This window comes from Anopheles coluzzii, chromosome 3, assembly GCF_943734685.1.
Source record: "Anopheles coluzzii chromosome 3, AcolN3, whole genome shotgun sequence".
Lineage (NCBI taxonomy): Eukaryota > Metazoa > Arthropoda > Insecta > Diptera > Culicidae > Anopheles > Anopheles coluzzii.
This window is the reverse complement of record NC_064671.1, coordinates 79,180,538-79,207,772: the sequence shown is the minus strand read 5'-3', so window position 1 is coordinate 79,207,772 and position 27,235 is coordinate 79,180,538. Positions and strand designations below refer to the sequence as shown.

At 43.8% G+C, this 27,235-nt stretch overlaps 1 protein-coding gene across 5 annotated transcripts in view; it reads left to right on the top strand.

Annotated features, from left to right (window-relative positions):
- LOC120955582 (solute carrier family 12 member 4) overlaps positions 1 to 27,235 on the top strand; it is a 146,828-nt gene that overhangs the window by 23,749 nt on the left and 95,844 nt on the right. The window contains exons 1-3 of one of the 5 annotated variants that reach the window (XM_040376603.2): positions 4,660 to 4,901; positions 22,901 to 23,763; positions 23,851 to 24,373. The exons of 3 other annotated variants lie outside the window; for them this stretch is intronic. In XM_040376603.2, coding sequence (XP_040232537.1) covers positions 24,307 to 24,373 — 67 coding nt within the window. In that variant the 5' untranslated portion in view covers positions 4,660 to 4,901; positions 22,901 to 23,763; positions 23,851 to 24,306. One more of the 5 variants, XM_040376601.2, reaches the window with a different exon arrangement.

Sequence of the window (27,235 nt, the reverse complement as noted above, 5' to 3'; positions counted from 1 at the left end):
AATGTTTTCCTGTATGTGTTTTAATTTTTGTCCCAATATTGTAATACGATACATAATGCAACAGTAATCCCTGCAATCGATTGAACGACATCGAACTGATTGCCCTAAACAGCAACTATTTAAGATAGGATCGGTGGGCAATAAATTCCCCAATCTCTGTCACAGAGTAATGGACCCGAAACATGAAACGATACCAGCTCTCCTCTCCCACGCCCCCGTCCCCTCGTGGTCGCACGTAAATTCTTAAAATTGTTCCCGGTACACCCGGGCACGCCAGGGGATGAAACATGCAAATCAGGTCACATTAATCCATGTCGTAGTGGAGAAAAATCCCATCCCAAGCACTAATCGCGGGATAGCTGCCGGGGCCCATCGTCATATCCCCGTTTTCTGCAGTCGCATTTAACCCTTCATTATTGGTGTGCGACCCCAGAGTGAAAATTTATGGAAATCAGAGTAGAAATTCTTCACTGTGTTTTGCTTCTTTTGCCTTGCCGTTATCCCACCCCTGCCTCGGTACATATTTTGCTGCGGGCAATTCAATTCGAGCACTCCTGTTGCGTACCGCCCATTAAGTGTCCCACACCCAGTGCTTGCGGACACGGGCGCGAGGGGAAGGAAAAATGGAAAGCCAATAATAAAGAAGGTGCGTTTATTGAAGGTTGTGCACCTGTCCTGTGCGGAAAGGGAAGCCGGGGGGTGGGGGAAGTGGGCAGTAGGTAGTGAGAAGATGTGGGATGTGATGGAAAATAGAACGGAAAAGCGTTGACGATTCACTAGCCTTCCTCGTCGGAGAGCGGTTGACCGCAGCGATTTTGTGAGTGGACGATGGATGATGATGATGATGATGATGATGACGATGGTAGTTGATGACGATGATGGGCTCTGGATCGTCCGGAACAGTTTTCAGCGCGGCTGGGAGAGGACGGTCATACCGGTCCGGTCGGTTTGAACCGTCGGGTCAGTCGTCAGTCTTACTACGACCGGTGTGAAGTGTGGTTCAGGGGCTTCATCTTCATCGCGCTACCACTCTGGTGAGCGGGTATAAACCTGTCCGTCACGGTGCGCTGGAGCAATTATGGTTTTTAACTTCTTTTTTTTTATTGTGCAACAGTGGAAAGCCACAAAGAAAAGTAGAACCACAATGGTGGACAAAATGGACTGTTTAAGAAAACAAACTGTGAGGTTACGAAAAGGGCACACACAGCACACGCTCTTGGAGAAAGTGTGTTTGTGACCGCGCTTTCGCTAAGCGTTCTTAGTCCGCGTTCGTTACGTCGTGAACTCTGCAGCAGTACAGTTTGTACCAACGTGGAGTATTAGAAGGAGTGAATGGCGACCGTATTACTGATGGCCGGTGGTTCGGGGTGTAGTGGTGACGAATGGCGCGCGCGAAGTATACATACCGAAACGCTGTACTAAGCTCGTGGAATATGGTAGAAAACGTGCTGGAAAATGAAGGATTATCACTTCGTGAGCGGTAAAGGTAACGGTTCGTCGTTACCACCAGCGGAGTACGTTGGGCAGAAGCAGGAAATGAGTACAGTGGGGTGGTGAGCTGTGTTGTATAAGTGGTGATTTTAAATGGCCATTTCTATGAAAATATGCCTTGCTTTTTTTTAGGGGAAAACCATCAATCTTTTCTGAATGAATGAATAGCTTGACTCTTAGGGCGTTTACGATACTAATTAATCGATCGATCATTTTCATCATCGCTATTTTGAAAAGTATAAAACTGTATGATTATATATGAAACTATTCTTGTGAGTGTCTTTTTTGGAGGTTTCGTACCTAAAAGGAAAGAGATTAGAACAACTAGTCTGATGATATTCTGTTAACAATTAATAGACCGGTTCTAGAATTTGGGTTTGAAGCTTAAGCGATTGTTCACATACCAAGGATGCATCACTTTTAGTAGTTAAATCTCGTATGATCCAATCAAGCCGAACATTATTTCATGATCAATGATTCATCCAACACCATGCATGATGGTGAAGGCACGAGAATGATCCAAGAAGCTATGAAAGATGAAAGAATGATAGATTGGCTCCCACAAAAAAAAAAAAAGAAATGGCTTTATTTGAAACATTATATTTCACTGGTTTATTTCGTTTGTACTTTGATAAGATTACTGCATAAGGATATATTCACTTAATTTATCTTCAACAAAAAGTCACTGCAAGATTCATTTAATAAATTAGATTTCATCTACAGTCTATTCCCGAGATATGCGGTTTGTGCATCACTTCGAATATTACGTTTTTCTGCTAATATACATTCAATAAAAGGTGATTTTTTTACATTAAACTTTTACTCTTTTTTACACTAAATTTTATCCGTCTGTTTAGCGGTTTTTTTTGGAAAATAGCATCTTATTTGGAATTTGATAATTATTGGAGCAAATTGTACTAATTTGACACACAACCTGCAAACTTATAAACCCGCGTATGGGGCCCTTTCCGTTTTAAGTTGGTAGACTGAAATTTCAGTCTGTCAGCTGTTTGCATTGTATAGCAGTTTTCGAGCAGCTATCAAAGTGTGTTTAATATGCAGGTGGGCTTATCCCAAGGTGTATGTATTTAGAAGGGTGATTTTTATCGCTTCTGCTTCTGAATGAAGATTTAAAAAATGTTTTGTGTATTCGTCAAGCCTCCAGAAAGCTTGTTTGAGCAAAAGTTTTCACCCGTTCTGTCAAAAAGAGATATTCAAATTTGATTATAAAAAGACCACCTGGACTACATACACTTTGATTCTGGATTCCATCGCCAGATGTCTTTAATGCACCTTGAGATAAATGTGAACACCACCTAGTCAGACAGCCTTCTGTTAATTTACCCATTCGAGCAGTTTTGTGTCTGTCATAACAGTAATTTTAGAGCAATTTAGCAGTACGAAGTGTTGTCGTTTGTTGTCAGTGAAAAGATGTAAATTAGAACAAAAAGAGTATTGTTTTAATGATCTTTTAGTGGAAGAAGACATCGGCGGCGTGTTTAAAACTGTTAAATGTAAAAAACAGCCGAGAAATTGCATTTATTACTGCTATTTGTGCACCACCTTCTCCGGGTGAAGCGGCTGTTCAAGTCGAGTTTGCTTAAAAAATACATTGTAATCGTTTGTATAAGTTAAGGACAATAATTGAATAAAAGCATTCAACTGTAATATAATACATTTCGTGTTAGTTATTAACAATTTGGCCGACAAAAATAAAAATAAAATAGAGGAAGGAATAGGATCTGTCAAAACTGCTCGAATGGGTAAATTAACGACAGCTAATTTACCATTAAATTACTCTTAAATTACCGGTAATTTAGCGGTAATATAGGGGTAAATTAAGTCCGATTTGTCTGACTGGGCACCGTGATTTGCCATTTTTTCGAGCAGGTACTCGAATCTAATTCTAGCTGTGAGGCTAGAATAATCTAGACTGAAAATAGCAGGCTAGTTTTTTGTGTGGTTTTGTATGGAGTGTTTACATGATTTCAGTCTCCAACTGTCAAACTCCATACAAAAAACTAACTAGAATCGTGAAGGGCCCCTATATCAGAATCCACGTAAGTCGAGAATCGCGTAACTCAGGATCGGACTGTAACGGCAAGTTGTCTAGAACCCCTAAATGTATGCAATCTTCATACCATTAGTGGCAATTAAGCGACTTGCAGTAAATTTAAAACTAATGATTGACGATTCTTTAGGTTCATGTTACCGATTGAACTTACGTTGACAGGAATGGGCTTGGCTTCATATAATTTAAGTGAAAGTAATGATTAAATTAAAGCTTGTTTTTGAGGACCATAAAATTATTATCTGTAATGTAAAGTTACTTGCGATGTACACATGTTTGCACTGAGGAGCAAACTTCATAACGAAAAGTTCTTTAATCTCTCATTACTATCTTCCACAAACTTTCCCTCTGTGCTATCGTATATTGACATAAATCGAACTTTTGTTTGTTTGCTTTATTTCCCCTCCTGGCTTATTTTAAAAGCAATTTTTAATGATTGTTTTCACGCTCCAATAATGCGCCCTTAACAAGAAGCTTCTGCTGGATCGTTTTCTACAACTTTTAAACAATCATCCTGCCGGCTTAATGGCATCGATCGTCGCAAAACTCACCCCGCAGCAGAATGGGGGGGGGGGGGGGGGGGGGGGCGGCTCGGAAGACGGATCGACACGTTCGACGGTAAAATGTAATAATCAAGCTGTTGCGGTACCAAAGCAGAGCCGAGCGCCATCGTCATCGTTGATATCCCTTTCGCCATTCTTGCGTACGTACCGCCCTGCAAGAACGCGTCGTGCAGGAAGCAAAAGGTGCAAAAGTAAATAGCACCAGCAGCAGCAGCAGCAGCAGCACAAATAAAACAACGCGCAAAGCGAAACTCGCGCTCATTCTACCGCTTCGTCTAACTATCGGAGTTCCACCTTTGCTGCTTCGCCGTGCAAAAGCAAAAGCGTTTGCCCACCTCGCACACGGATAAGCGCGGAAAAGCGTACGATTTTTCCTCCCTCCTCCATTCGGGGGCGGGTGGATGAAACGGGTGGGACGGAGCGGCAAGGTGGCCTTGTGTGCGCCGTGGAGGATACGGCAAACCCGTAGAAGCGCAAAGCCAACCATCGTCGTGCCGGGGCGACAACCGGTTTGGCGTTTCGGCTGATGGCACAGTTCTGCTCGAGCACTGTTGCTGGCGTGTGGCGTTTGTGTCTGAGGGTCCGGTTCGCTCACTCGTGCGCGCACTCACCGTTTTGCCGTGGCTAGAATCCGTTGCATTCGCGTTTCACCACCACCGAGGGAGCCACTGCCGATGGGAAAGTGTTGTTGCTGGAAAGGAAATCTGAAAATCGCGTCTGCCGTCAAACGATGCGACACTGCATTCGGCTCGATTAAATTGCACCGTTGTGCACGGGTTAGTTATGTTCCCCTGTGTTTGGAAGCTCCCCGTTGAAAGGTTATTAGTCAGTGAGTTTATCTCGTTCCTTGTTGCGAAAGAGAAAGTGTGATAGGACGTCCGTCACCTTCGGTGCCGCCGTCGGTTGGGTGTTAGACGCGCTAGTAAGCCGTATCACTTTTCCATTAATCCTGGCTCTTACAAACTTCGATTGGTGTGCGGTGAGATGGTGATTAGTGTGTGTGTGTGTGTGTGTGTGTGTGTGTTTGTGTTTGTTTCAACCCGTGCACCGCTCTTGGAGGACGGAAGAAAAGGAAGGATCGGGCAGAATAATGACAGGATACTTTCCCATGGAGACGCCTGGTCGTTTGTACAAAAAAGAAAGGGAGTGTGGTTTCATCGGTTTGGAGTGGTAGAAAACAGAGTGTCGACATCGGGAGAAACAGAAAATCCCACAACAAAAACCGAACCGAGGATTTTCTAACGAACCCATCAAACCCAGTTTCCACCTCACTGCGTCCAACTGTGCATCTTGTTGGCGCTCGTTGTCCGACAAGCACTTACGGTCGAATTACACTCTCGTACACGCAGCTAACAGAACAACGGACGATCATGACGAGAAAAGGTAGTGCATATGAGTGTGTGTGTGTGTTTGTTTGTGGTTTTTTGAAGTGACTTCAAACTCGCTAATGAATGTGGCATACACACTGCAATGGGGAAGAAAAGTACAAAAAGTGCATTTTGTGAGGTACTGTCCGTTCTGAGCCATGCTGACGAGAAGCGTTGCCTTTATCTCGAGTGTTACGGATGAACAGACAAATCAGTGGATGGTCTTTTAAAATAGAAGAAAAGCTGACAGGGACCAACTAACCGACTTGTTGGAGCTTGTTTATATAGCATAATTTAATCACATCCTACGGTGCATCGAATGAAGACTACCATATTGATGGTTCAAACACACACACACACATAACTGCACATTTCGTTAGGGACCATTTTCGCTTTCATCTCGTAACCTGTTGGCTTTTACGTTGCATGTCAAAGCCACAGGCAGCAGTTTCCAATCTATTTACCTTTCGTCGCAGGTTGTATAATCAACCACTACCACTGTCAGATGCAGTGCCATCGCTGGGCTAATAATTTCCTCCCATGCAAGCAGAAAGCATGATTAAATTGTGCCTTGTTGACGTTGGTCCTACTATTTGCACAGCTGCTAAATGAGCAATTTTACAAATGCGAGAGGCGGGAGTGTTGTTTAAAGTTTTGGATTTATTTTACATTTCACTGTTAACACCTGTAATAAGATGCGCTTACAAGTGTGTAATCATTGTGTTTAATAATGATTCTAAATTAGCAAAAGCAATATAGTACCAATTGCATACTTTCAGGCGGTCTAACATCCAATTCATTATTATTTAAGTTATGAATGAGATTTAAATTAAAAAAGCAACTGTTTTAAACCATAAACTTACATAACAAAACTCAAACTCTATTGGAGACGTTTGGCGTACAATAATGAAATATGCTGCTTTGTGCTTAATGGTGCTTACAAGCCTAAATGTATGCTATATGTTAAGTTCTTTGCTTTTTAATACTTTCATAGCTGAAATTACATAGATTTAGGCGCTTTCCAATGCTTGCAACAATATTTCTTAAACTATATAAAACCCTTTTTTTACCAATGTCAATATTTTCTGCACATAAACCCACACTCTCATTATGGTTCTTTTTAGGTAAAATTGACCGAAATACACGTGTAAAAAGGTTACGATTTTGTGGTCTCCTACCATACCTTACCATCAAATCAGCTCAAATGGTAAAGCCTGCGGCACAATGCCGTGTGCCACAATGCCATCAATTTGATTGAAAGCCTTTTGAGCAAACTCCATCCTCCAAAAGCTCTGCCTGCATGCTAAATCACTCGATCTTAGTTGACAGACGTTTCACCAGGTTTTTTAAGGACCTAGAAGAAAAAGAATAAACCTGTCTCATCATACAATTTACGATGTGTGCTGAATAATTTCCGATGTCGTGTTAGCGTCTAGCGATCTTCTTTTTTTCCCCCACTGTTTGTACCCGTACATTGTACCCGAATATTCTAAAGTCTATTTTCCGTGCCCCATTACCATTACGCGTATGCACTGATTGAAGGTTGATTTAATGTGCAAAAAGCGGACGAACCACACCGCTCCTGGAACAACACGAGAAGAATCATCTGTTGGTGTGTGTGTGCGTTGGATGCAGGGACGCTTCTAGTGGCGTCGTGTGTCGCATGGCGGGTGGAAGGTTTGGTAATATCCTTTTCGATTTAGTGTGTACATGTTGAATATCGTCTACCTACTACGGTCCTGGTGAACGTATGCCACTCGTCGTCAGTTTGAATGTTCACGTCAACGGTACCAGTCGGCGAAGCTGGTACACTAGCAGCGTTTCGAGGGACCCACTTCGGTTGCGGTTAGACAAGTGTGTGTGTGTGTGTGCGGATGCTAGAGACGATCGTAGCGCACGCAGCTGAGAGTGTATACCTTCCCGTGCGAGTGAGTGCCCGCGAGAGATAGAGAGAGCGAAAGCACAAGAGTACCGCTCAGCAGGAGGCTGACTGGCAGGAAGTTTGTTTGTTTTTTGGTTGAGCTTTAGAAGAAACGTGTTTTAACGAGAATTGTGGTAAAAGTTTGCTAATTGGGTGGGTTTTCTAGAGCAAGCTCTCGGTAGTGTAGTGCCATTAGACCATGATTTAGTTTTGTGTTGAACAATATCGAAATGTTTTCTTCTCCAGCGCTATAAATGGCTTTGTGTGGACGAGATTTTAAAATAGAACCGAACTGAAATGCGTATGAAAGCTCCTTCCTTCGCCGTTAAAAGGATTTGCGAGTCAAACGTCAAACCGGTCGGCCTGCGGAGCGATCGTTCAGCGCTGTCAGCGTGAAAATCTCACCGTCTAGGGAGTAGTGTGATACCATCAGACCGCCATCCGCCTTCCGGAAGTCTCTGCCCTGGTAAGCCCTGGCAGCCCTGCCCTGACAGCGTACCGTTCGACATGGGCTGTATGATTTAGTATTCAGTTGATTGTGCATCCTTGATGGGAAAGGACATACTGACGCGCACGAGCAAGGCGTTACTTCACTCTGGTGCTCGTGAGTTCGGACGAGTGAAATTTACACTTTAGCGTTAACGGCATCATAAACACAACAGCAACAAAAAAAGAGCCCACAGACGAGTGACCAGTACGTGACGTGGTGTTGGAGTGGAAAGAAAACGCTAGACCGCAAAGGACCACCGAATAAAAGCGAAATTACAAACGGAGTGATTTCGTTTGGCGTGATTTGAAGTGCGGGTTGGGATGGCTGTGTGTGTGATGACTGCGTGTGAAAATGCAGTGAAAGTAGACGAATTAAAAGAGAAGCCAAAATTAAGTGACAATCTGAGCGGCTCTACGTGCGTGGCTCTACCGTGCTTGTCGAATCATTAACGCCGCGAACAAATCATTAACGTGGTACAAAGATTTCGTACAATAAACGTTACATTACACAAGCGAGGCGGATGGCGTAGCGTGCAATCATCATCGTGCCTTTGGCAGCTAATTTTCGATGCACCAAACGTCGCAGCACATTAAACATTCTTCCCGCGTCGAACGCCCAGCACGCTTGCGGCAAGGTCGTCAATTGGTGGTGGTAGGAGATAGGGCCGCCCGGTTCTACCCGGTGGCCATCTCGTGTGTGTGCCGTTTCGCCCTTTGTCAACGCTCCCCGGTTGGCTCCAGCGTTGGTTGGCCCGGTTGCAGCTGCAGTGCCTGGTTGGAACTGCAGCACACATACACCACCGGGGTCACGTTTAATTTAATTAAATTGAGGCACGTTCGGCGGACGGTTCTTCGCTTCGGTAAGCGACTGGTGGTGGTGGTGCTGGTCAAATCTAGCCACAAAAGCTTATAAAACGCTTCTGGTTAAGAAATGCACCATAAGCTGTGGAAATGGAAGTGCAATGATAGTGCTCGTTCGGTTTTTTAAATGCTGAAACACGGGAGACTGTGAGAATGTTTTGGTTGCTGCAAATTGATTTATTTAGTAAAACGTGCAATGTTATGCGCTTCGATACATAAGGAAGTAAATAATTACCTTGAGGCACTTCTGCAATGTAGTGTGTAATACATTTTTATACAGTATATTAACAGTGCCATTGCTGTTTTAATGCGATAGTAATGTAATGCGTATTGCATACTTTAAGGTAAAATTATGATTGTTCAGAAACATTCTATGACAATGTAGTTGTTAAGGAATGCAAACACGATACAATATCTTAGAAAAGACCTCTTTAAGATTTAAATCGACAAAAAACAGCTTGCATAACAAAGCTGTTCCAACAACTTACACAGCTCAAGATTCCTATGGGCTTCGCAAAACGGCACCAAACGGCACCAGCACTCTTTCAGTTCAGTTTTCACAAGATCAAACCCTCGCGCAACAAAAACCATTGCGCTGACAAGCTCCCAGCCCAACATCACCGTCCACCGAAAACAGCTGTACTGGACTAGCTGCGCGGTCTAGTGCTGGGTGTGTTTGCTACTTCCCTTTCGTTTGCCTGGTAAAATGTTGCATTCCTGCGGACAGCTGCCATGAATTTTAATTAGCTAATGTGCGCTAGATCTTTCCAGGCCCGTTTCGACCACGGCGGTTGAACATTGTCCCCGAGACACAGAGCAAGAGCGAAAGCAAAGAAAGAAAAAAACCCCGATTTAAAAGAAGCAAACGTCAAGAGCAGCAACCGTCATAAATTTGCAACAGCAAAAAAAGTATAAATTCTTGGCGGGTGGTTTGTGTGGGTTGGGAAGAAAAACACCTCCCACCGGTTGGGCAGTGGCAACATTTTCACACCAGTAGCGCAATTTTTCTTAAGCTGGAAATAATTATTCCACGATGAAAAGGGATTCCCCGAGGGGTGGAAACAATAGTTGGATTTGGAGTGGGAAGCGCAAAAACAGAAGACGAGGTATGATCGAAAGCTTCGTTTGCATTGCAATATGGTTTGTGCCCGCGGACGGTTTCACGCCAGCCTTTATTACGCGTATTCCGTGCTCAAGACGGCAAACAAAGTATTTTTCCTCCAGTGGATCTGCGCTGCGTCCAACCGTTCGGGCCCGAAGAAAGCAAAGCGATGGAAGTGGTCCTTATGCAAAGACAACGACGACACACACCGACACCCACCGAAACAAACGATGCTTGACTGCCCGAAATTGTAAAACCCGTCTGTCAAGTGGGTCGATTTGCAAACTGCACGGGGTGGGATTGTGTTTTTTCTTCCCATCTTCTGGTTTTCCATTTCTTCGCCACTTTTTCATTCGGTGCTCTAATTCATCAAAAAAGGATAAGCTGTGGCATTTTGCTTACTGGCCGTGTTTGTGTGCCGTGCCGAGTAGGGCTTCGTTGCGCCAGGCAACTTATTTCTCGCGTGTTGATTTTCAGATGGATTGCTTTGCTCTTTTGCCGTGCTGATGTCTCACATCTAGCCCATTTGTTACCCTGCTTGTCTGCCCGCAGTGTCTGTAGCCGAACGCAGTGACACGGTTGTGAACATGGGCTGTCCGGTCGTGGGTGACTCGCTCTTTTTCTCTCTGTCCCAATTGAGTTTGAAATGTTGATTGGTTTCGCGGGATGAATTGGAGAGGTTTACGGATGCAATTTACCGTGACACGGTGATGGACAGCCCGAGCGAGCTTGGGCGTAAGGTAAAAGTTTCAAACTTTCAGACAAATGTTTTCAGTCACTGGAAGACCTTCGTTGCATAACTTTCGTTCTGTGTTAACATTCAGCTTGAAAGAAAACGAAATGTTATTCTTTTGCTATTATTTTGAAATGTTCTTGCTTAAATTGCATACTTACGGGCGGATCTGTTGCATCAACATTACGTATGCAATCCGCACAGCAATACTGACATAATTGGCGTTGTTGGGATGGATTTATGGATTTTTATGGTTAATCTTATTAAATAACCAAAAACATAATACCACGTTCTCTCTGTGGTAAATTACGTTGTAAATTACAAACAGTTTGATTGAGCATTAAAATATTGAAGACCTTGGATATTTCACTGCGGCCTGGTATTGTTGAAACATATTATAGATCAGATTTAAGATCTTAGGAGCTTTATTGATGCATGAATGCTTCTAAGCCAGGAGATTGTATATTCCGATCACTCCATAGAGTCCAATAAGATTCCGGTGTTTAGCTCTGAATCTGAGCTAAGAAGAATCCTTAATATATTTTAAGCATCAAGTGTGTAGTATTAACACTTTGACCGCCGGCCTGACGTCACAGTTTGCGAGTGAGCACGTAGCGCATGACAAGAGAGCGATGAGAGCGACAATTGTTCGTGCGACTATTATCACTCTTTTGTTTCATTTCGATAAGCGGCGTAGCACATGTCGTTCTCGTTTTCTCTTTCCTACCTCATTCGTTATCAAGAGAATTGGTGAGCGTCAGATACAGAGCTGAGCGGTGAACAAAGCCGTCGTGCGATTTCATATGACGCGGCGCTTAAAGTGTTAAAAAAACCCCTGAGATTCGACTCGCTATTACTTACAAAAAGTTCAGCAATTGAATTAAAACCAAATAAATAAGATTCATTGTAGCTGCTTCGATTTTACACCCCGAAACTTGCTAACTCTCATCACTCCCGGTAGCGTCATGCTTAATGAAGTAATTGTATTTGATTATTTAACACAACCCGCAAACGCTTGCCATGCCAGACACAGGAAGATTGCCATTAAACATCCTTCCTTGTTGAACCACCATCGTACCATCGCACCCATCTTTCCCCCACCTGCCTGTAATCGTTCGACGTCAAAACACGGAACAACCTTAATATTCAATTTCAACCCCCCGAAGCAATAATTAAACTAACTTTTCTAATTGAATTCATTGAGGCGCTGCCGTAACGTTTTGGTGGCTTTGGCCGCCTTCCGCCCGACCACCGGATAGTGCTTATCCTGTCTGTAATAGCTTCGTTCGGGGAAAAGGCGTCAAACACACACATACACACACACACACACACACACACGCCAAAAAGCTTTCCTGCCGAAACAAAATGCGCTCAAAATCTTTTGCTAGCTTAACAGTCACTGCTACCCTGTATGAACCCAAAGTTCATATGAGAAAAGGCACATCAGGCAAGCCTTCAAGAAGCTTCTCAGCAACTTGTTACACACACCCACATACACACCCACACACACACACACACACACACACACACACACACACACACACACACACACACACACAGCGGCACTTGTGCCTAGGGATGAATAAAAAATGGATAGTCTACTATAAATCTAATTTGATGTTTCATTCCTCATCGAAGGTTCGTCGGAGCAGACTCCATCAGCTCCAGCGTCCCACATAACCCGTCGAAAGAGTCTATAACCGACTTCTCAATCTATTTCACCGAGCGCCGGCATGTTTCACTTCCGGACCCGCCCGGTACCAGCAGTGTGGGTACTGTGCGGCTCCTTCCGGAGCCAGTCAAAAGCCACCGGTGGGTGAGTGGGGGTGGTGGTAAAAGTTTATTTTTGGGTTCCTTTGCCTAAAAATTCACCCTGCTCTCCATGGTTGCCGGTTGCAGCACACGCATCTTCCTGTACGCCTGTGTTATTGGCTGGTCGTGCTTTGCGCTGTTTGTGGAAGGAAGCAATAGTTTCATCCCGCCCCTAGGTCCTCATCCTTTTCGACCCGATCGCGCGATCCCTGTGTGGTGTCGGGTATCGTAAAGGGATTAAAAATCGATGAACTTTAGCAACGATCACCGGCATCCCGATAATGTGGTTGGTGAGAGGGTGAGGTGCTTTATGGCTGCTGGTGATGAAAAATGGTAAAACAAGTTGGGTTAGACGGACTAGCAAATTTGCTTCATCTGTTTCGACCTAGTTCCCGAGAGAGGGAGAGAGAAACGACGAGAGAGAAGGGGAGGTGTTGTTTTTGATAAATTATCGATCACACTAAATGGCAGGGCGAAAACGAGGGGTTTGCAAATGGAATGGTAGGGAACTACATTAAGAACATTCTACAAAACCCGCATACATAACCGCGCACACATTGCGTTTATTAGATTGTGATTTTTATTGTCTTGTTTTCCTGCTTTATTTTTACTTGCCAAAAATCACATTGACAAACGACTGCACTAGCGATGGGTTAAGTGCGCTAGAGTTGGTAAACATCTTTGTTCCTTTGAGTTTTATTTCATTGATAATTGTGTTCCGTGAAAGTCGTGTTGGTGGAAACTGCTAAACGGAATACTTAATTCTAAGAAAAGGCACACCAAAACATAAGCCTTTATTTGGTTTCCTATTAGTACTAGATACAGTCTTTCTTCGAGTTACGCAAGTTAAATGTATAGGTTTTGGATACTCTAATAAGAACGTCTGTTCTGGTTGGATTCTACTTACAGATTGATCTTTATTAGAAACACTCGCTTAGATTTAACCTATCAATCCTATGTACTTTGCATGCATATAAGCAAACAGTACCAAGTTAGTGTTACCTCGCGAAATTTTAGGTGTGTCAATTTATGCATAGAATCGGTGAGATTTTCTCCAAGAATTGTCAAAATGCATTTTTGCTTAAAGTTTGAAATCGATAAACATACAGAAATAACCAAATTTTCTACTGGAATTTTATGAAATAAACAAAAATATGCAAACATTACTAATTTTAATAATAATAAAACAATATTTATCGTCTATATTTTGGTTGATAAACGAGATACTTGACGTATGCCAAAATCCGAGTTGCGCGAATGTCTCTGGAACGCGTAAGTTGCACTCGGGGAAAAACTATAGTAGTTAGGTGCATTATTATCCATCGTAATCCCATCATGAAGGAATGAGTTGATGTCCTCAATTGATGTTCACATATCTTCAAACAAGAGTTGTTATTTAATTCCTGAAAATAAAAGTAGCTCACCCACTTGCAATGGAATAATTCTCTACCGGTAAGCTCTTTGAAGTGAATAAAATCTGAGCCACGGTTAAGGTGCTGCCTGCACGATAATGATCCCTAGGAAGTAAACCCTGTTTTTCTTGTTTTGATTTTCAAAGCATATGGTTTATGTTATGTAAATGAAACAAATTTAAGTTATTTCATTGTATTTACATAACTATCAAAATCCAACGAGACGAAATGCAACTATCACTAAATTGTCGGTAGGGGATCACTAGATCGTTAGATCGAATTCGAGGATTGTTTAATTGAAATGGAAAGTGTACCAAACACGCCATGACTTGTTTGTAAGTGATAGAATGTACTGTGTATGTTTATTTTTTCTAAACAAACATTGCTAATAGATCGTGGACAGTTGTTGATTGAAGTGTAAAACCATGTAAGCAGGGTAAGCCTGATCTATAAGATCAAGAACATTAGTAAAACGGGAAGTTAATTACATATTATTTTTTCATTTTATTGGTTACCGACATCGTAAGGCAATTCAACTGTTTAATATCGTGTTTGTTCAAGTATATATTAATTGTTTTTTAAACTAAATTTTTATACACATGGTTATTTTTAATTGATAAATTTATATAGCTACCCTTTTACCACATCAAATAATGCTGCAAATAGCTGTTAGTGATGATTGTTATCAAATCATGGCATGGATTTAAATTTACTTTTCACTTCTATCTTTCACTAAAAGCCTGTCAAGCAAACGGGTAGATAAGTTCGCAACGAACAGATAGATAGTAGCCGGCTGCTATTGACTGAGCTGTTACAACCAACGCAATTTCAAAGATAAACAATGTTTCCTCACTTTCATGTGCTCATGCTTTGAAGCAAATTTTGATTCAATTTCAAATGATTTCAAACACACAAAAGCAACAATCGCTGCTTGAACGTTGCGCAACCAACATTATGTAGATGGTGTTAGTGCTTTTTTGTTTTTTGTTCATTCTATCACGGCTCTTTCCATTCGTTCCGTAGTAACCACAGTACCAGGCCAGAACGCTCATGGCACTATATTTCTTCATGAAGATTGCACTTCATCCACTAGACGGGTAGCAAAGAAGCAAAGAAGATACAGAGCGAACGGGGTTGGAAAACAGCGGCGCAGCTCAATGATTCAAGGATGCACAGAAGAATTTTGTTTCCATGTCGCGTTGCCCAGAACCATTACCATGGGTTTTGCTGTGGTTGTTTAAAATTGCAAAACTATCCTTTTCGCCCGGCTGCTCTCGCTCTCTCTCGTCTAGGTGGTGGACGCGAAAACATTAGGGAATGTAACGATCCGGAAGAACAACGTTTTGCTAGCTGCGGTAGCAACAGCAGCCAGCAGCAGCAGAACGGAGACGTTGATGGGCAGCGTGGGGTTTGCTTTTCTTTTCTTACCGTCCTTTCCAAGAAAAAAAGAAAGACAGTGGGCCAGAGATACAGTGGATTTCAGCTTATGCAAAATAGTTGGCAAATTCGAATGGGAAGCGAGTGATCGTGAGCAGGAACGACTTGTGCACGGTACGTGTTACTGTCAGAATCTATTGCCCAGATAAAAGGCATCGTTTTGTAACATTTTGGGTTTCTTGCTTTTTGTTCTGGAAATGGTTACAGTATACATCATTCAAAATGGTCTGAAAAATGGGATGCAGCGTGAAGAGATTGGCAACAGTAAGACTGTTTTTTTTAAGAGAAGCGTTGTCATGATTTCAAAACCACGGAATCGATGGAATAAAAATGTAGTGTTGGTTACATATTTTCACTTGTCATTTCCCTTCACCTTGTGAGCAAGGTATGAGCCCTAAAAATGTACATAATACCTTTTTTTGTAATATTTAAGCATAATTCTTTTCAAGTTCTTGAAAATCCAATCATTAAAACAGAAGGTAATTGCTCAAACTTTTGGGTGTATTGAAAAGTCATCAAACACTGTAAAAGCTAATATATATTTCCTATAAGAAATCAGTCTAGAAGAAACCAGATCACCTCTTGACAGTCTAAATACTGATCGAGCATAAAATGGCTCTTCTGTATAATTATTTGTCCAAACTCTTCCCTTTTGAGGTGAGGTGATCCTGAGTTTCAGATTGTTGTCACTTTTGGCGATGGATGAAAATAGAGCAGCTACACTTAATGAGACACCTTGAACGGTGGAAAAGGTTCCGGTCCAATAGGATTATATTTCCAACGTGCTAATATGCCTCGCGGGCCAATTCCAACTGGCCTGCTGGAATGCGTTTATGTGAGTTGTGTTTGGGTGTGTATGTGCGTGTGCCTCCAGCCAAGTGGAAAATGAAGGCAAATGGTAACAGCACACCTGTCTACCGCATCGGCTATCACAATCAACGGCTAAAGGGCTCAAATGATTTTCCATTCTTCGAGTTCCTCCGTTGTTCTTACCTCGTCCTGCTCATTTGCCTTTTTCACGTGGGAAATAAAATTATTCAATGGATTTTCACTTTGCCTACATTGTCCGTCGAGAAACGAAGGCCCAAGTTGGAAGTTTACTGGGGGCTTTTCTTGAAAAGTACCACTCTACTACCCCTTAATGATCCCCTTAGTACTATGCCTTCTCCCTCCCCCCTCCCCCTTCCATAAGCCAGGTTCTTTGAAGAGCCTAGCGGATTGTAAGTGGACGGATCGAAAAGCCGAAGGCCGAACCTGTGCTGGCGTAACCTGAAGTGACAGCAAAAAAAAAACGTCCACCTTTTACTACACTGCCGTGTGCCACCGTGCGTGTGCAGAACGGAGGGGGCGGAGATGGGGCAGAGCTTTTCCACACCTCCCGTTGGACCGGGCCCGCAACCAGGGCGTAGTATCAATTTTCAATACTAATTGACTTATTTAATTATTCAACACTTGGACCTTGGGCTTAGCTGGGTGAGAGAGTGTAGGGCGCCTCGGGCGAATTCTTCCACCTTCCTTTGCCACCCGCCCCTTTTGCCCTTGCCAAAGAAGGCCAGTTTCGCGACGATAAAAGGTACTCCATTGCACGCCTACTGCTGCAGGAGCGAATTCGTAGAGCAGAAGTGTGGAAAGAAAAGGCAAAGCAAAACTAGGCTCCTCACACGATCGGCGGTTAGCTGGTGGCTTTCTTTCTGTTCCATTTTCACCAAATCCGCACTCGCTGGCTCCTGACAGGTGGTGGTGAAATAGCATAAACAGTGGCGAGGCGAGGGAGAAAGGGGTAACCCTCTTCGGCTCTACTAGTGCCCTCGATATTGATTAGACCGGTTTCGGTGGGTTTGGTGTAGACCGTTGAAGCTTTTACGAATCGGTGTATTTTCTCTTTATCGGAACCGGTGGAAAACTGATCGCGTACCGTTAAAGTGTCCTTTGGCAGGCAAATGCCAAATTACATCGCGCGTGGTCGATTGTCGATAATTGTTTTTGTTGTTGTTGCTGTTTCATGTGCTTGTAGTATTAGCAATTGAACCATGACAAATGAAGGACGCTATTGGTGTTGCTGGTGCAAATATTAGTTGAGGTGATTTAATATGAACTTACAAATTTCGTCTCATTTCATTCGGAACATAAACTGCACAAATCATTAAATATTCAATATTACTTACAATAATGTGACTTTAAGATATGCCGCCTATTCTATTCTATTCTATACACTATTCTGAAATTAAATGAATTAGGATTCGTAGAAATTAGGCTGATTTTGTCCAGAAAGTTTTACATCCAAAGTAATCTGTAGACTACATCGCATGACTAATCTATCCATACCAAGTAAACACACCTATGCTGCGCACAAGTTACACATGCCGTTTATTTATTACTGAGCAACAGGAACGGCAGCGGGCAAATTTAATTACTGCCAAACAACAATGTCCAAACAAGCCGCAAAACAAGCCAGCGAACATGGTCTGATTGGGCTGGGCTAGCTGCCAAAAGCGGGTGTCCAACATGGGCACAGCAGGCAAGACAACTTTCAACCCGCTCTACCATTCCATCGCACCAAACCGATAGATGATACATCTTACGCCGAAGAGCGCCAACTCGCCAACGCAAAGCGCACTGACAATTGCAGGAAGCGCAAAGTTCCGAGGGGCGTGCAATTTCTGCGAAACGTCCTTGAACTGATTTCCTTGACCGAGCCAGTGCGCCAGTTGGACATTAAGACAGCGCCTGACCCCTTCCAGCTTGTCACTCAGACGTCAGACAGCTCCTGACGGGTGGGAAACATTATCACTCAACCGCTACCAAACCTCGAAGCCTTGCGTGTCGATCAACACTCCCTGCTTGGTGTGCTGCTTGATGCTATGCAAACGACCTCGCGATTGCTGCACACCATCCCCGACCATCGGATTGGCGTTATCCAGAAAGCTATGCGGCACCTGTTGACGTGAACTTGTCCGTGCGTTCGTTGTGCTGCACATTGACTCATTAGCACCGGCAGACCAATCGGTGACCAATCGCACACAACGTTCCGGGAGTTGAGCCTTGGCAAGTGTACGATTTGGTACGACTACGGGGGGTGAGGTGTGAGTGTAGATGGCTGAACCCGGTTGTTTAACGGACCGTTTGCATGGTCCGGCGTGGTACATTAATATTCATCAAGTTCAGGATATCAAATGAGCCTTGCTGGTTGCGAAAATACAAGGCAACATAGCGGAAATGAAACAATTCTCTTTGACAAACTAGCAATTGGAATTGACTTTGGAGATGTGCCTGGGCGTGATGAAGTCTTCTCTAGTATGCAGTTGATTTGAATGGATTCTTGGTGCGAGAATAATGAAATGATGTCTGAGAATTCGATGAGTTCCTGGAATCAAGATTCCACAAGATCTTGACCAATCCAAGACATCTTAACGAAGATATACTTCCAAGAACCTACAATTACCAGGTTGCACTCCAGAATAATGCTACAGGACATTCTATCTAGATTACGTCATTACCTTAGATCTTCGCCACAAATGGAAATCCAAATGAATTCTTAGACAGGAAATGAAATGATTAGTACTTAATTACCCACCCCTAACACTCGCACATCTTACACAATATCTTGAAGGTCACCTAGAGATTAACCCGTTTAATGGCTGCTAATGCCTTAAGCTTGCACAACATCAAACCAGAACTTATTCTGTGCCGCTCCGGACCTATTCCAAGACCAAGGAGAGAAGGCACGATCCATACGCTCCAAACGAATCGTCCTCGTCCTTACAAACACGCGCGCACACGCTTGCCCTGAACCATCGCGTAGCGTGTTGAATAATTCAACCAGTTTTATAGGCTGAGTGCCATTTCCGTTCTACTCTCGAGCCACCGAGCGAAACTTTTCACACAACCACTCTGCCCGTGAACATTCAACACAGTCGTTAATCGGTCATTGCGCGCCTGAATGTGGAAGCAGATCCTTATCGTTTGCGCGTTTGCCGATCGCAGAAGCTTATCGCGGTGGCAGGGCTCTCGGTTGGGCACCTCACACCACCACCGCGTGGTGGTGGAAGAGTTTCTGTTTTAGTTGGGAATTTATTTGCCCGACCAGAACGGAACTGCTACTCCCTGCCGAAGCAATGCCCGGCGGTGACGGTGGCGTCGCTTCTTGGCAGACTATTTTTATGTTCGCAACATTTAGCAACAGCGACATTGCACGGTGGTGGTGCGTTCGGCCTCCCGTGTGCGGCTGTAGGGTCGAGGTTTGCGAGGAATAAATAATTGAGCAAGCGACCGGGTCGCGATGGTCTTTTTTGTTGCTGTTGTTGTTGTTGAACGTTCTTTGGCAAGGCTAAGATTCTTAGGCCAGGTCCAAGGAAGGCACCTGCTGAGCGCACCACCTTCCAGGAGGTGTAGAACCTTTGTTGAATCGATAGACCAGACATACAAGACATAAAAGACAAATACCCTTGGTCCTTTGCCCGTGAAATGTTGTTTGTTCTCAATGGTTTTTGGGGCCACGGGACAGTGAAAGGAGCTTCCAGGCTGCCCGGTTGGGTTCAATATTACGTTATGACACAAATGAACTGTTTTCTTTGCCATTCCGAGGAACGAGGAGAACGGCTAGCGCAAGCTTGAAGCTTGGCATACATTATGTTTGCTCTGGGGGCGTACATTACACGTGCGTACCGGCCGGGCGTGTGATAGATGATGGAATAAAAATGTGTAATTTGATACGCAACTGTCCTAGGACGGGACGGCGATTTTGGTCCTGCTTTTTGGCGATTCGGTTATCCTGTTGTTCTGTGCCTCGTACCTGAATACCTGAATGCTGTGAATACCTGAATACAAAAACAACTCCGCATACCAATTGAGAAGCAGAGGCATGTTGTGGTTGCGGTGTTGATCAACCGTAGGGAAGTAAATAACATGGGCTAGGGAGCGGGTGCTAAGGTGCTGAGGAACGGTTGGTTCGATGACAAATTTATTCATTACATGAAGGATTTATTGATCCTGTTGGTAAAAACAAGGCCAGGTAATATAGGATTTGGTTCTTTTTGGAGAGCGCAACAAGTGAAAAGTAAGGGCCTAGAAAACATGGAAAAATTCATTTGATCTTTGGTGCCTGTTTTATGGAAGTTATTTTTTAATCGTTGAACAGTATTCTAGAGAGAATGTTATTATTCTTGATAAAGAATAAAGTTTATTAGTTAATTAAACTTTGAACTTTGAAGTTAATTAAACGTTAAACTTTGTACGATTATTTGAGGCTTCAAATTGTTTGTAAAATAATGTGTTACCGCAACAGTTAAAAAAATATTCTCCAAATTTTTTGATTATTTTTTATTGAAGGTGTTTTGCATTGATGATTGCATACTTTCTGGCGTAATGCGGTTTCTGTAACACGTATTTATTTTAATTTATTTTTCCTAACTTTTTTGTACAACAAATTTTCAGAATATTAGAAAACTTGCCAAATTCGTTACCTGTCTGCAATAGCGTCTTCTTCACTGAATAAAATACTTTATAGTCATTTTGCATTAAGGGCATTAAGGGCACACTAGTTATAATTAATACTGACTCGTATTGTGGAACGGTATTTTTTTTTAATTTTATTAAACCACGGTGGTAAGATAAATTATATGTGAATTCTTATCCCTGAGTTTGGTAGCCTTGATGGAATCATGGGGATTTCTATGAAGATTGTCAGGTAGGGAGTTTGGGTTTATAAAGACTTTATATCAAACTTTGAACTCCCTAGCTGCCCAATGGAGATTTGTCAAAGCACACTGGACGGTCCGACTAGTAGTAATTTATAAACCATGGAATAAACGTTAATATCAATGATGATACATACTCATAGTTGACTTTCTATACTGAAAATTGTAAAATAAAAGATTTGGAATACATGTGGCAGAATTAAGCCGTGATAAGAATTATTCGAAAGCTACTCCAATTTTTCATTTTTTTACAGTTTTTAAATTACAAAATGTTATAATAGATACGTAAAGCAGTTTATTACATTGTACGCCATGTTTCTCTTGTTGTTAGAATTGTCACGAAGCCGTGCCACCTATTTTTCGGAGGACAACAATATCACACCGAAATTCTATTAAAACTCAAGCTTTGCGACCCTGCGCTCTTCCAAGCTGACATAAGCTTGGAGATACTATTTTAATTTTGTAATTGAATCAGAAGGGGTGTTAAATACAAACACATATAAGTAAGCGACGCGCACTCTAATCGGAGTTTTGTGACCTCATGGGGAGTTTTGTTCAAAAACTTTTGGGATTGTACGTGTAAGCGTAAAATATATTTGGTCCTCATACTATGGCATATTTTGCGAACACATTTATTGTACCTGAACACCCACCGTATGATGAAGATGATTTGTCCAGAAGCCTTACATATTTTATTATTGTATGTGATTTGTCTACACTCTGGCCATTTTTATGATAATTATTGATTCATAATCAATTCTAGAAATTTAATTTCACTAAACATTTCCTATTGGGTATAGTTGTAATTTGTAGAACTTTAACATACTGTATCTCACTTTAACTTTTCTTTGATCATTTTAACGATTTGCCATTACATTCTCTTACTTCTTCACCCTGCCAAACACTTGGTAACGAACTGGGTAATTGAATGAAGCAAAATTTCAACCAATCGAACTGGAAACTATTTCCAATCATGCACAGTACGGTATGTAACAAGCAGAGCACACACACACCTCCCATATCCATGTCCTTCAGATGCCGGATACCAACCAACTCCAGTACCTTTTCCAGTGCAAACTATACATTCGATTTCCTCTTCTGCCCCCAAGGGGGATCGGACAGGGAATGCTCTCCACCCATTCAGCACATTTCGGCAAACAGTTTGTAATTGTAAACGATACCACTTTGCAAAGTTGGCCATAGTTTGCAGCAGCCCACGAGCAGGCTCACCTGGTGGTGCCGAAGCGTTTCCATGGCATGGCAATGCTTTCCGGCTGCCACAAAAATGTCCAATCTCCGTGTCACACCCCACCGTCAACAACCGATCGAAGCTAGCGTCGTTGCGTTAACGCTGCGAAAGGCAATGTGCAATGGTGAGCTGTAACAAGCTAACAAGAACTGCTACGAATATAGAGCCCTTGCCCCCACCAGGTGCGACTATTGAACTGTGCAATAAAAAGCAAGGATAGGAGAAAAGAAGAATGAAAAAAACACTCACGCTGAAAGAAACTGTCTCCAGCGGCAGTCGTCGTCATGCTGGTTTGCAAAGCACTGCAGACGTTGGGTGTCACAACTTGCTGCGCGTCAGTGTGGCAGCGAGACTAAAAGTTAAACTATTGTACCGGTAAAAGTGATTCAATTCCTTGCCCCATTCTCGAAGCGTCAGGAGCGGTCTGTATTGTGAACTTTTCCATCATTTTTTCTTCTTCTTCCTCGTGACACAATGGTCGAGTGACACCTTTAGCCTGATCTCCCTCCTCCACCGCAATCGGTTAGCGTTTGGGGGCTGAGGAAGTATGACCACAAAAGCCATGTTCCCCCAAATTTTTTGTTGGTTGTTGCTTTGTTGGACAACAAAAACTTCAACACCAGCAATAGTCACAGTGAGCGTGAATTCCAGGAAGTTTCTTTCATTCCGTTGCTGTTTTTTTCTCCTTTCCACAAGCCGGTGGTCCCAAAGAGGAAACTTGAAATAGAGTGTGTTCAGTGAATGTTTACATATCTCTCAGCATATCTGAGTCCAGCGTGTGATAAAGCGTCCAAAGTGTGTGTGTGTGTTTGAGTGTGGGAGTGTCTGTGTGAATTTATCTGCTATCTGGAGTGCCGCAACCCATTGTCGAAGGTGCCGCAAAGTTGACAACATCGCATCGCGCGCAATAGTGGTACCAAAGTCACGTGGTGCTTGAAACTCGGGCAAATCCAGCCTCACTAATCCGGGCGGTCGTTTGTTGCTGGCGGTGGCGAGCTATTGCGGTCTACAGAAGAAGTGTGTGTGTGTATCTGTGTGTCACGAGTGGCATCGAAATAGGGCATGTGAATGTGTTGAGTGCAGGAAACAGTGCAGGCAAGGCTTCCGTCGCGCTATACAGTTGAGTTGCATCAGCGTATGCACAGCACGCGGCTTTCGCCGCATTCTGTTGCCAGTGCAGGTGGGGGCTCTTGAAGCTGGCTCCGGGTGTTAATGCGTCCCGAGCGTGAATGTGAGCTGTGCAAGGAAGCATCGGTTCGTGTCCGAACGCACAAGGAATAGGTCCCGGTAGCTGTGCTGAAAGAAATTGCTATTAAAGCCTTCGATCGGCTTAGGCGGCGGTCTTCGTGGAGCGAAAAGTCATCAGCCACCGTTCGGGTTCCTGCCAGCGGTGCACCCTGCCACCGGCGCTCATCACGCCATCCCACCGTAGCTTCCTTACCCCTTGCTCCCCTTCCTCGCGCCCAATCTCCTTCTCAATCTCCTGAGCAACCCACCCCCTCCGAGTTCGAGTATCCCATCCGGCGGTGCGTTTTTTTGCGGATTTCGGAAAACGAAAGGTAGTAGTATTGTTGCTTCCGCTTCCACCGCTGGTGCTAGTGTTTCTCCTATTGCTTTTGTTACTCTTTCAACTGGCCCGCCGGCAGGAGGAGGAGGAACGGGAACGGGAGCGGACCGCGGCAGCGGCGGCCCACCACTGCCGCCGGGACCATCCGCACCACTGCCAGCACCATCGCCACCATCAGCATCTTCACCGTCACCCCCATACAACCCCTCCGGCTGGCTCCCCTTCCTCCGGGTCTTTATCGCTTGCGTCATCGCCCTCCACACCCTCATCCCCGGCTAGCTTACCGCTCACGGCCGCCTCTGGTGGGGAGCCGGCGAAGCAGCACCGCACGACCACCGCCGGGCTGTTGCGGTCCGCGCGCGACAGCTTCATAGGGCGGAGGCAGCCACAGCAGCGCAGCAGCGGCGTGCCGGGAGCCGCAACGGGAGCAGTGGCGGCCTGCAGCAGCAGCACAGTCGCCACCGCAGCACCACCACCGCCCACCGTCACCTCGCCGCTGCTCGCGAAAGCGAAGGAAAGGTGCAAACTGTTCAGCATGCAGCGCCAACAGTACCAACACTGCCACTCACAGTCCATCGAGATGGACGTTTACGACACGGAAGGTAGGTACGGCAGGTGGGAGGAGGGCTGTGGTCACACCTGTAGTCGTTGCTAATGGAAAGCGTATTTTGCTTTCTGTCTAGCATCAAAACGTTGCCCTGTTCCTTCCAACATTCAAACTGCCAGCGAAGCGTTGTGAAATATTTCACAGTCATCAGTGTGAAGCGAAATGAAATATTTCATTGCGTTTGCAGGATAGCCATGATTATTACAGAAAGATCCGAAGAGCTGATACATTCATCTAAAGTGACACTGTTGGAAACTGTCGCTGGTGCAATTCTTTACTCGAGCGTGCAAATTTATCTTTCCACAGTCGTCTTTAAACTTTAGCCCAGAACTCTGCAGCATGAAACTCTTATTATCGGTGCCGCTACTGCTGCTGCTCAGTTTAGCTTTGTCTCGAAGTCGATTATCGTATTATCTGGGTCACCGCGTGGGACGTCCTCCAAGTCCTCCTCTGTCCCGCCGCCCGTGCTTCTTCATTGCCGTTCACAGTGTTTTCTCTTCATTGATCCGTGCACTTTACATCAATCCTGTCTCGCGCATCCTAACACGGGGCTAAACCTAACTAGCTCGGGGTGGATGGTTGACACTGAAGATTGACACAACACAACCCCACGAGCTGCAATGCAATGGTCGTGGTCGTTTCGATACACGCGGGGAAAAACGCCTGAGGAGCTGAGGGCTTGGGACACATTGCAAGGCAATCGACAAACCAGATGAACGACGAACCAGTTAAATGACATGCAGAAGTGGTCGTCTGGAAATGGATAGCGGCATATTGAGCGAAGTGTGCCGTAATTTTGCGGGCCAATTGAAACTATTGGAGCGTATTTGCATAGGCAAGAGATGTTGTGTTTCGAGTTAGCTGCAGGACGTAATTCTGTCACTGTGGTGTGCTTTATTATACTCTGTATGCAGAACGTTTGGCCGGTAGAGTTGTCAGAAACATATTCGAAAAACGATGCTGGTTTCATAATAATGATTGATTAGTTGATTGATTTCGTGGAAATTTAACGTCAGTCACTAGCAATAATTGTTTATTGTTACAATAGCTATTAAACTATTGGATAACCATTGGAAACACATCCTCAGCAGGTACTAAGAAACGATTAAGGTCCATGATTTACAGTCGGGCACGAGTCCCTCTTTATTGTGTTGCTTGAAACTGCGTGTCAAATACATGAGTTTTTTTTACAGACTGTCTAGTTTACTATTTTTTTCGAAATAATTACATTTAATTTTCAGTTCGCCTCATCTGGAGGTAAATTTGAGCAAGTAAACTAATCTTATTTATGGAGCAGTCGAATGACATCAAAAGGCATCACTAGAGTTGCTTTAGGCAACTGCATTAACAACAGGGAAATTACTATTTTTATTCATTGACAGAGGTGAAAAATAAACAAGGAGTATTACTGGCAACACGTTATCAAATGCCAATTTTAAGCCTTGCGAAAATGCAGTTTTGGCTTTCAACAGGATACAGCTCCAGCCCATAAGGCTTCAATCGTTGAAGAATGGCTTAATGAGAATATGTCTTACTTCATCAGCTAATTTGAAAGAACTGCAAGCTTCTCCAGACTTGTCCTCAATGATCTTCAGTATTTGGGAATATATGCTATATATTGCGTTAATCCGAATACAAGAATTGCTTTGGTGAAGATTTGGGGCAAAATGCCGAGTGAAAGTTGTGAAAACGGATTGCAATGACTTTCAAAGGCGTTTATGGGCCGTTTTCAAAATACAAGTGAGAAAGAATCGAACTCAACTAAGTAAATTGTAATTCTACTTAAAGATGTAGTAGACATCGATTCCGTAGATAAATAAAATCTAATTCTTGTACAGATTTAATAGAAATATAAAAAAAATAAATAACGATTTCGATACTCGAGATTTTGGAGAATGTAGATTTTGAAGCATGTCTATGTCTAGCGATAGCTATGACCTCTTACTATGGGAATATGTTTGTCAACAGAACAGAACGACCCGCTTCCTTCCAATAACAGCTAATAGAGCCTGTGATCCTAGCGACCCGCTGTTACCATTTCCGGTCGATTCCGTCTCAGAGCGTCCAACCCCCCACCCCCCACACCCCCAAAATGCTGCTCTCTGTGACCTGTACTGAACTCTGAACTTACTGATACCAAGAACCCACCCGCCGGGACGAATGTCCCGCCACCGGACGTACTAAAATATCTCGCCTGTTAAATTTCCTGTAAACATGCCGTCATACATCCATTATGCAGATTCAAATTGCACTCACGGGCCGGTCGCATATGCATACCCACTCGTCCCCGGTACATCCGGTCACCGTCCGCCCCTGGGGGCCACCTCGGACAACACGCATCCGGGCACGCTGGCTTTCGGTCACCTTCCAACAGCAACAACAACAGCAGCAGCAAAAACGGCTCGAAAGCATGTCGGTGAATATGGTAAACATGTTACGGTGCAGCTTCCCCTACACACTCCGCCACCGCTACCACCTCTCAGGTCACATCAATCCGTTATTTATAGCGAATCAAGTGCATCTTTTCCCCATCGCGATAGATGGCGCTCGGCTCGGTGTGTGCGAGAGTGCGAACCCTTTGCCCTTAGCACGGTGGGTTCGTTTTTTAAGCGAGATGTCTGCTCTTCCTGCCGTTGCTGCTCGCGTTGATCAAACAGTGCTAGACATTTGCCTTTTATGTGTCGTATGCTGTGTGTGTGTGTGTGTATTTTACGCTGCCTTATTGATGTACTTTTTATACACTGAAACGCACAAACTCACTTACTGTTCTGTTCTCCATTTCTCTCTCTCTCTTTCTCTTTGTGTCGCTCGATACAGAATGTTAGTGCTAGCTTTTGCACACTTACTCACACACACA